The sequence below is a fragment of the Sitodiplosis mosellana genome, unplaced genomic scaffold (genome assembly GCF_009176505.1).
Source record: "Sitodiplosis mosellana isolate CC-2019 unplaced genomic scaffold, AAFC_SMos_1.0 Smas_scaffold_5236, whole genome shotgun sequence".
In the NCBI taxonomy this organism is placed as follows: Eukaryota; Metazoa; Arthropoda; class Insecta; order Diptera; family Cecidomyiidae; genus Sitodiplosis; species Sitodiplosis mosellana.
The window spans coordinates 59,077-69,990 of NW_022600478.1; the positions used below are offsets into that span (position 1 = coordinate 59,077).

Consider the following 10,914-nt stretch of genomic DNA (forward strand, 5'->3'; position numbering starts at 1 on the left):
AAAATTCAAATATTATTATTATTTCACCACACAACATAATGACGACTGTGTTTGACACTGCATTGAATACACCCATCAATGTAGTTCCAAACGTTGCCGTCAAAATGTGTGGCGTTGTTGGTTTGACGTTTAATGATCGAGACTATCGCGGTGGTTTGGTTATTAAGGCTCGTTCAGGTTTTCAGAGCAGTTGCCCCCTCTAGTGTTTTCAAAATAGAAACCCCTCAAGCTTTTTTTGTAAACATATTTTTTCTGGGGGCGTGTCTAACATCGAATATTTGCACAAGAGGGAGCGAGAGAAGTGAAAAAAGCCACTGATGTTACTCTTTCTGACATTTTCGTGCTGATCCGAACCGTCCGGTGCTTGTCAGAATGATGTTACATAACTAACGCCACAACTTTAAACGACGGCAAAGTGTCGGAACTATTGCGTACGTGTGCGCTGTATGATTGTATTGTGTCATCTGAAGAATAGCAGAGCAAACACAAACATGGCATTACACAGCAAACAACGCACGGCGCTGCTATGCCATGGCATTCCTGTATACACAGGCTCTTATAGAGCACAATCACCGGACGATCCGAATGATTTAAGTGCCAAACACAGCATTGCATTGGCTACCGTGCCATTCAGGTTTTGGCTCGATATTCGGTGTAAAGTTATGTTTGACGTATATGTGTGCGTAGCCAACAGCGGTTCTCGTTTTGACATTTAAACAACGTAGAATACTGAAATTTTGACAGCTCGCGATATTTGATTGACTGCTATGAAAAAAACCGCTGTTATGTGTCGCTACTTTCAAGGCATCAATGATGCTCAAAACTCACGGTATATTTGACGTTCACACACGCACGCACGCAATACAGTACAAAATCCTATGGATAGCACGGCAGTCGATACAATTCTGTATTTGGCACTTAAATCGTACAAACCAGCACGTAAAAGTATTTGTGAGAAACACCCAATGGTCTGAAAATCAACCACCCGTTTTGCATTTGTATTACATATCTAAAATTGGAAATAAAGCCCGAATTGGTTTTTCCATTAGAAAATATGGACTTTTTGTGGGGATTCTACATCATTACTTTTGCATAAAATATTATTTTCAAATTTTTCCTTTGGGCAACCAAACAGGGTGCCAAAACAGGTTTTTTTTCCTCCGACCAAATAAATAAATAAATTACTCATCTCGAACTACAAAAATTAAGCGGATTCCTAATCTGGGGGTGGAGTTAGAAGTATGAGCCAATTAGCAGAATTTACTGGTTGATTTTTTGGCCGAGTGGTAATTAATGGCCTAAATAGTGCATTTTGAATGAATTGAAGGCTTTCTCAAATGAAATGTCGGCTGTTATTCAATCATCCACAATCCATAGTGTTTCTGACATTCGGCAAATGCAGCCGTTATACCATCGAAAATTCAAAAATAAATTGAGAGTCAATTTTTGTGAAGGTATGTAACATATAATTGAATGATGTATTACAGGCAACATACATAATTATCAAATGCAACCATTTCTAATTTTTGACGGAAGAAATTAGCTGATTTGACCAATAATGTTGATTTACTAAAATGTTAAACTTATTTTAAAAACAATGAAAATTTTATGAATTTATTAAACTTCACTTATACATCGAACGCAAAAAACGGACATATGTACAGTTTTATCCACGCATATATGTATTTATTGAGATTTCAGTGTATAAAATATTGGCATGCAAAGGTGTCGACATAGATGAGCACCGCCGAGTTCATTGTATGCCGAAAATTTACTTCGAAGGCGACAGCGCATACAAAGCTAGCAGCAGTTATGAACGAGTCGAATGCTATCGCTTCAACTGATTCAATTGTACTGATGTCTTCACGACGATAACACTCACATCAGTTCCCGTGGTAGAAAGTGGAAACGATACCCCGCCTTCCAGCCGAAGACTAATTTCCACACCATTTCTCCTTTCTCAGGGGAAGCAATGAAATCAATGCGCTTGTCGTGCTCTAACGAACCATTTTGTAACACATCCACATAGTTTCCAATAAACACTTTGTATTAAACTGGTGAGCGTTTCAACTAATTTTGGTTGCAGACATCAAAAATAAAGAAATTAACTGCATCGTTGATAAGGAAGAAAAAATGACAAAGCATTGCTTGTCGCATGCACAACCCTTTGTTTTAATTTGAACTTAATGAGAACATGCACAATTATCTCTCCGAAATTATCCACACACTTAATGTCAAGCATCACGCATCTGTTTTTATATAATTTCATATATGATGTGATAGTGACAGCTACGTTGACAGTTGCCTTTTTGTCTTCTCTCGTCTTTGTTCACATTATTTTATTGTTTTAAAATATTTGTCTACATTTTTTCATCACGAATTTTATATCATTTTATTCGTAAAGTCCTGCTGTATTGGAGTAACATAAAGTTTTGTCGTGTCAATATCAATTTTACTGTTTTCTCTTTGTGATAATCTGTGCACATTTTTGCTTACGTTACTTACTCACGTCGTTATCCTGTGTTATTATTATTGTTTTTCATAACCTCAAAAATGACCCAATGTGCGTTGTGTGTGAAACCGGTGGCCAGTGACAAAAGCATTTCATTCTATGGCTTATGCGGTAAATCATTTCATTACGTCTGCCTTAATAAAGACGATGCTAGCACTGTGTTCGATAAAACTTTGATGAGCTATTTGGCGAAGATTTCTGGATTACAGTGGTATTGTGACAATTGTCAGCCACACACAATTGGTGGCATAGTGACCAATTTTACTGAGTGTTCAAGTTTTATTGCGGACCTCAAACTTTCGCTTTTGCCAATCACCGACAAAGTGGTATGCGCTGATTTACCGAAAAAAAGTGACAATAGCCAAATCGATAAAAATGCCAGTGCTCAAGATGCGTCGCAAACAATACAAAATGAACCGAATGTGTTATCTGGTGGTTTTTGCACTGCAAATGTCACCGTGCACACTGGAACTGTTGCCGCTGGCAACAATGCGGTGGAACGAATGGACGATTATGAATATTCGGACATCATAATCGTTCAAATTAAGGATTCTGCTGCTGTTGTCCCAGGTGTTTATTTGGACACTCCTCAACATGAAAAAAACCGACTCAAATCACTACCAATATTTTGTGCATAATTTGTGCGTGCCATTTCAGACGGTCACTGAATTTGTGCACCACCTCAGAGCCTTATATCGACCGAAAATGGCATTTTCTCAAGTTGGAAGTGATTTTTTTCATATCGAGCCATGTAGCGCAACTAATGGTGTCAAACGGACGGACTGTCCGTCTTTTTAGCCCGTCCGTCCGTCCGTCCGTTCAGGGCTCTTGAATTTTTTTTGTCCGTCCGTTCTGGGCATTTATTGAATTAAAATGCGCGCTATCAACGAAGATTTTAACCACTCTGTAATTACCAAGTAACTGCGGACGTGCCAATGACACATATTTTTTTTGCTCTTCAATTTTTTTTTCATACATGCAGATTTTCTGCAATTGGCTATTTTATATTTGAATGGTAAGCGAAATAAGAAGAGCAAGTATATAAACATCCAGAGGGAATAGAAAGAAGAGAAGTAAATTTTAGAAGTATTTATCAAAATAAGATAATCAAATATTGTTATTAAACACATTAATCCAGAAAGAATACAATTTCATACTGAAATTAGCTGAAACAAACGGCTACAATAAATCCATGATCGAAAAATTAGTCAAAAAACATTCTGACAAAATCCATCGAGCGAATATGTCAACGCTATTCAGCCAAAGCCGAAATTCGATCAAGGAAAACACAACATACGTAGCGTTCAACTATGTGCCGAAAATCAGCAACAAACTCGTTCACACATTTGAAAAAGATGGAATGAGATTAGTGTACAGCAATAACAACAAGCTGTCAAAATTGCTCGGCACTACAAAAGACGCGATACCAATAAAACAAAAGACCGGCATTTATTGTATTACGTGCAAAATATGCAATAAACAATACATCGGAGAAACAAGGTTGCTTTCTTCGTATACAAATACATGGGAAAGGTTTGACGTAAGACGCCAAGACGCCTCTACGCGTGGAATGCTCAAAGCTGTCATCGTACACATATTGAACACGAACATTGTCGTTTACACAAACGCACTCACACAAATGAACGCATCGATAGTGCCCATCAATATATGTACGATGACTGTTTTGAATGTCCCTCGCCTAGAGGGCTGCGTGTCGTTTTTCTCCGTTTATTAAGCGATCTTGGGAGAAACAACGAGAGCGCTAGGCACCAGGTTCAAAGAGCATGAATACTGCGTTAAGCACAAACACATGCAATCTTCAGTAGCCAAACACGTCTACGATATCAATTTCGACTCACCGCATCAAATCGGCTCTTTCGAAGAGAGCTGCACACTCTTGAAGAATGTCACCGACTTCAGAAAAATTGATGCCTACGAGTCGTTATACATACACAAACATAAGCAACACCTCATGAACGCAGACGACGTCGGCAACATTGAATCTCATTTGTTTAAATTCGCAAAATAGCTAATTTCTTTGTATTTGTTTTGTTTTGTTTTTACTTCGATCTCTCTCTTACTTTCTTCTCTTCACATCAAAATGAATATTGTAAACTGTTTATCTCACCTCACCAATACTCTTACATGTAAACGAAATAATGTTTTGTATTGATTTTATTTAGTCATTTAATCGCCTTGCTGATGATGAGACGTCACACGTCTCGAAATGCATTCGATAACGTTTTTTGAAATTAAAAAGTAAACGAATTTAGTTAAAACCAAAGACTTTTATTTTTTTATTTCACTGAACATGACTCCTTTGTAGTCAATAAAGAGCCGCGATGTGATAAACATTAAACACATTAGGCTTTTAGATGGTTTCACTTTATATATAGTATATATATATATATATATATATATATAAAAGTAGACAAACTAGAAAAACCACCACGCTTATGAGTTCAGAAATAAAAATTATTTCCATTAATATAGAATGAAAATCATAATAATAATAGAGAATGATACGAAATGGAACAACATTGAAAGAAATAGAGCGAAAAAGAGTAAATAACCGTTGCTCTGACGACTTTATACAAATTGATCGAAGCTATGATCCGCGTCCACACTGTAAAATGATAAATTAAGGTAAATGCAGAGTGTACGTCGCTGTTATCATTTCAAAAAAATCGCACCGACCATCGTCCAAGCAAATAAATGGACAGTTGGAAAATTCTGTGTACGCTTGCGATGGGAGGTGGAGTATTTTTACCCGGGGGTTCAACGATTCACGATGTATTTTAAAACCTGATTTTTGGGCTCATGAGGGGGTTTCTTAGGCAAATTTGACGAGATCTATCGATAAGAAGTATCAGATTGGTCCATCGACCTTGACCCTCTTTTAAGATAATGTTTTTGTAGGAGAAACAACGTAAAATCTAAAGTTTAGTGGGTTCGGAGGGCAACCTTATCGATGGATCTCGTCAAAATACCAAATCCACTCCCAATCATTAGAATTAAAAGTTATCCACCCCATCGCCCATGTATGAATCGATTCATTGTGTTTGTGCAAAACGAATTGCCCATTGAATCATTGATTCATTTGGAAAATAATGAATACCACTGTTGTTGTTGTATGGCTGTTTTACTTACTCATCAATAAAAAGGCATTTACAATCACAACCAGAGGTTGGTTGCACATGAATTTATTTATATAAATTTCAAATATCTAATAATGAATTCATGAAACATCAGCTCGCCGCATATGGGCCATCGTCCAATATGTTTCATTTTGATCAAATCGATAGAATAATAATTTTATACATACTTTCACATGTTACTCACTTGATCATAAACTCTTTAAACTTCAATTTTTTACATATCATTTATTCGATTGTAAGAAACTTTTTCACATTACTTTAGTGTCTCTGAATCTATAGAAATTATATATTGAGAGCTTTCAAAGAAGTATCGCCAAACATATGTAAAAACATTTGACTAAACACTTGCTGCGACGCAAATGTAAAGAAAACGAAGAATGAAGATTTAAATTCAGATATTTATTTATTTAACCTTCTAATGGATGCATTATTTGTGGAATGAAAAGTATTTTAACCATATCTTAGACACGAATTTCTTGAAGTAAAGTGAAAAATTCACAAAAATTTCGTTTACAATTTTAAATATTTATTAGAATGTTTCACCCTTGTTGAACAGAATTTTGATGGAAAATTCAATACTGTGTACATCAAAGGGTTGATAAAATGAAACAACATGTATTTGCTCAAATGAACTGAAAGCAGACTTTCATACTGATCAATGTCAATGACGTATTGTATTGAAATGTGACTTGTAGCGAAGCGCGCGCAAAATTTCATGACGCAAAACCATTTCAAAAGAAACATTTTTAAGATATATAAGCGTTGTTCATGAAGAGCACATTAGTGAATTAAACTGTTCTGTAAAATTCAGAGGACAAATATGGCGAACAAAATTCCCTTATTTTTACCGCTCGTTTGTGTAATTTCGTTAACTTTAACTTGTTTACTGTTTATATTGATGGAATTACTCTTTTCAATTTCAGGCTCTCATTGCATCATGCAATGCACGTATTCAAGGTATTTGATTTTTTATGACTTTCCTATTTCACTGGATTAATAATCTGTTTTTTTCTCTTTACACTTTATAGAGGGTCGTCCTATAGAAGCCAATGCAATTCCAGCAGTAAAAGATACGGATGGAGAAGGAGAGGTCATTCCAGATGTAACAGTAGTACATGTAGCGAAGAAAACCGTTGAAGACATCTTGACATCAGACCAATGGCCAACGCAAGAATTTAAACCGTTAAAAGAAGCAGAAACTAAAGAAGAACCAATCCAAGTCATTATTCCATCCATGACACCGGTTCAACCACCAACCAAATTCATAAACGAAATCCAATTTAGTGCCTTCAATATTCCTAACTATCCACATGGAGCCGATCAACGTGTTGAATATTATTCAGGTACAAGGCGTAAAATCAATGGAGGCGATCAAAGTATTTGATTTCAAAAATTATCGCTTTTTTCATGGATTTCATAGCCGCGGCTTTTATTTTTCATTTAGGTACTTATGGATCGGGTGAAAATGAGTTTGCTATTCTCGTAAAAAAATCGATACATGGCTACGAAAACGTCCTATACCAAGAAGCTCAGATATTGCAGGCACTTTCCAACAGTATGTTTTGCATTTAAAATATTTCATTTGACACGATTTAAACTATTTTTATCTTTGAGTTATACTTAACGCACTTCAAATACTCGCTCATTAATATTCATTTTTTTGTCAAACACACACAGAACCACATTTTCCCCAGTTGATCCAATACGATGGCCGAAATCTCACGATGACAGCACTTTGCTCAACATGGACCCAATATACAGCCGTGCAGTTTCAAAGTGGTGGAATGGATCTGGAAGATGGCTACAATATGATGCATCAAATGGTAATTGTGGTTCGCATTTTTCATGATTTATCACCATAGTGAACTCAGATTCATGAGCCTTATCAATGAGTTAAGAGGAAATAAATGAAAAATTATTTGTCAATGAAATGAATTAGAGAAATTTCAAGCATTTAATATAAAAACATGTTATAATTTGTCCAAAAAACCAACAAAAATATCCAAACACAATGATTCTAGCAATGTTGAGATTTGACACTTAACTCCGTTTTTGTACCATTTGCTCTAAAAAAAAGTTCAAAAGTTCTATAATAAATACACTTGAAGCTTTGATTTGTGATTTAGTACTTTTTTAACTTTTTCTAGTACAAATGGTACTCAAATGGATTTTAGTGTCAAATTTCATATTGCGGTTCTAAAGTTAAAACCAACGTGTTTGGTGTGCAGCAACCCAACAAATAATTTTGAGTATTCTCAGACCTTATGTAAACGTCAATCCTTGCAAGAAGGTTTGCAATGGTTTTTTTTGTAAATCTTGCTTGTATGACCTTTGCTTAGTTAACTGCTTAAGAATAATGCAGCAATGGAAACAAAAGAGCAACAAATATGCAGACAATTTGCAAGGTATGTTCGCACAGTTGTTCAAGCATGCTCTGCATATAGCTTGCAAAGGACTTGCATTTAACATAATGCAGGATGGAGCATCCGCCATATTTTTCGATGTATTTTATAGAATTTTTGAAGAATTTTGAAATCTGGTTTTCAGTTAAAATATAAAATTTTATTTAGATTGATTTTTAAAATTGATTTTGAATGATTTTCGATTATCGATATTTTTGACAAATTGAACTCGGAAAAATGGATATTCATTTTTATGGAGAAAACAATAATTTTATTAAATCAATTAAATTTCAAGGGCGCGTAAAAAATTAGAGGGGTAGAATGTATGATTTAACCAAAAAACTGAGCTCGCATGTGAAATTGTGATTTTGAAGAGATGTAGTTCGCATTTTTATTTTACATGTTTGACATTCATAACAAACGACTACATATTTCGTTGTTGACTGTTGTTGATTTCATTGTGTCACGAACGAAAAATCGAACACAGAAGAAAGAGAAAAATAAAACAAAAATATCTTATGCACACGATTTTCAAATGAGATATGCAGGCTCATTGCACGCGCTCTTGCAAGCTGCCTTGCACAAGAGATTGCAGGAAACATTTGCAAGTTTATTGCAGAAAATTTGGGATGCTTGCCGACTGTTTGCATAATTCACATTTTGTACCACAAGCCCCGCCTTTTGTGGACCATGCAAGCATTTCTTGCAAGCATAAAATGTCTGCATAAGGGCTTGCGTAATTAGCAAAAATGCCCAAAATTGTTCGTCGGAAAATTATTCCATAATTTTCAAACAGCTAGATGCATTGAAGGAGCTCCATTCCCTTGGTTACGTGCACAGAGACATTAGTGCAGATAATATTGCATTTGGTTGCCACTATTACAAGGATGTGCCTGAATTGAAGGCTCCATTCAGATTATCTGAAACTTCAAAACTTTATCTTCACGGTAAATTTTTGATTTCATCTTATTTCATTGATTTGAAATAAATTTTTATTGTTAATTTAATTTCAGAATTTGGTGCTACCGAGAACATTGTACATTCAATTTTAAACAAATACTATTTTTTCTCCGGATCTTGGGATTTTGTTTCAAACGCTACCATGCATGATGAAGAAGTTTGGTTTCGTTTGATTTATTATATATTATAATGTTGCCTTGATTTGTTCCATGTTTTTCTTCTTTTCATTTTTACAACCATTAGCCGATGTTTGTGCAAGATGCTGAATCGCTGGGATACGTGTTTCTTTACGGAATGAACGGTGGTTTATTCTCATGGACCTCAACGGATGGCACCATTAGACTTGAGGATAATATTGCAAAGAAAGCAGCACTTGACTTGGATGTGTGTTTTTTCTAAACAAATTTAGAAAAAATGATCGAAAATATGCTAATTCATTTTGATTTTTCTCATTGGATAGGAAAACTTGAGTCGCATGAAGGGAGATGAGCCAATCATAGCCAAGGCAAGACGTTCTATCTCCAAATACTTCAGTTTGATCAGAGAGCATACGTTACACAAACCAAAAGATCTTTTAGATTATGAAGCATTGAAAGCATATATAATATTAATGAACAGTAAGAAAAAATCATCTTTGAACTTTGTTTAATTTTTTCTTTCAAACTCAATTTGAACCTATTCGTGTAATACACGATCGAATTTAGACCAGAAAAAAATAATGAAAATGAATTTAACGAATTACCCTTTCGGTTTCTCTGACTCATATTAAAATTTGGGTCGTCTACATGTTTTTGTACTGAAAAGCATAAATAAAAAAGAAATAAAGCCCAAACTGGAATATTAAGACTTATTATTGAACATGTATACATATGTTGTGTAAAAATGGCATATAAATTCTTGGTATTGCCGCGACATTAGCACTAGCTTATACGGAAGCAATCACAAAAATATGGTAGGCTATTTAGAACTAGTTTCCAATGCGAAAATGGGAAAAAGGTACGCCAACTCGAAGTAATAAATAAATAAATGCCAGAAAAACGATAGAAAAATTAATAGGCATTTTTGTGTGTCGAATGCTACCTATTGAGTATCATATAGTTCGTTACTTTATTGATAGAAGCATCGAGCTTTGTGTGTTGGCTTGCCAACAGAGCGTGTTTTGAGCTGATGTCAGCAGCACTAACTGACGTCAACTGCTGATATCAGCTGCTGACGAGTATGCATTGGTTTATTGTAACGCATCCACAGTAAAAAATTCATATTCCCTTCCAGATTTGCCAACTAAAAATTGAGGGTGTTCCGAGCGGAATTCGGAAAAAATAATGCGATTTAGCATCCCAAAGGGAAGCGGACTGGAGTTCTTTACTTCCAGAACACAATGGACCAGGTTGGGTCCACCTTCTCCACAAGATTCACTTCCAGCTTAACCAATATTTCAAAAGTTTCACCAGTTTTGTTTTCGACTTATATTCAAGAATAGCGTTTATGAAAAATTGGAAAATCTGGAAGTGGATCTTGGGAGCAGGTGGACCCAACCTAGTTTATTGTGTTCTGGAAGTAAAGAACTCCAGTACGCTTCCCTTTGGGATGCTAAATCGCATTATTTTTTCCGAATTCCGCTCGGATCAGCCTCAAATTTGACTTTGCTAATCTGGAGGGGAATATGAATTTTGTACTGTGGATGCATTACAATAACGCAACGCATACTCCTCAGCAGCTGATATCAGCTCAAAACACGCTCTGCTTGCCAACTACGACATTTTCACATTACACACTTCTCTAGCAAACGCGATTGATAATTTTTTTTCTATATTTCCTGTTTACACATTTAAATATATATTTTTGAACTATCCAAAAACCGTGGGCGACCACTTGTTCATGC

The 10,914-nt window shown here is 35.5% G+C and overlaps 1 protein-coding gene across 4 annotated transcripts; it reads left to right on the forward strand.

Annotated features, from left to right (window-relative positions):
• The first annotated feature begins 5,013 nt into the window (after positions 1–5,013).
• LOC129572582 (uncharacterized) lies at positions 5,014–9,862 on the forward strand. 4 transcript variants are annotated; one of them, XM_055452573.1, is made up of 9 exons: positions 5,014–5,158; positions 6,594–6,627; positions 6,699–7,013; positions 7,115–7,225; positions 7,348–7,493; positions 8,869–9,019; positions 9,086–9,189; positions 9,276–9,416; positions 9,493–9,862. In XM_055452573.1, the coding sequence occupies exons 3-9, from the start codon at positions 6,905–6,907 to the stop codon at positions 9,679–9,681; spliced, it is 951 nt and encodes a 316-aa protein (XP_055308548.1). In that variant the 5' UTR covers positions 5,014–5,158; positions 6,594–6,627; positions 6,699–6,904; the 3' UTR covers positions 9,682–9,862. The 4 variants fall into 4 exon arrangements, with proteins under 4 accessions (XP_055308548.1, XP_055308545.1, XP_055308546.1 ...); XM_055452570.1 differs by lacking the exon at positions 5,014–5,158 and adding an exon at positions 6,360–6,529; XM_055452571.1 differs by lacking the exon at positions 5,014–5,158 and adding an exon at positions 6,404–6,529 and having other exon boundaries at positions 9,086–9,108.
• The last annotated feature ends 1,052 nt before the right edge of the window (positions 9,863–10,914 follow it).

Coding starts and splice junctions, on each gene's coding strand:
- LOC129572582 (XM_055452570.1), top strand. CDS start 6,491: ATGGCGAACAAAATTCCCTTATTTTTACCGCTCGTTTGT. Junction 7,226..7,347: donor ATTGCAGGCACTTTCCAACA/GTATGTTTTGCA, acceptor AAACACACACAG/AACCACATTTTCCCCAGTTG. Junction 7,494..8,868: donor ACAATATGATGCATCAAATG/GTAATTGTGGTT, acceptor ATTTTCAAACAG/CTAGATGCATTGAAGGAGCT.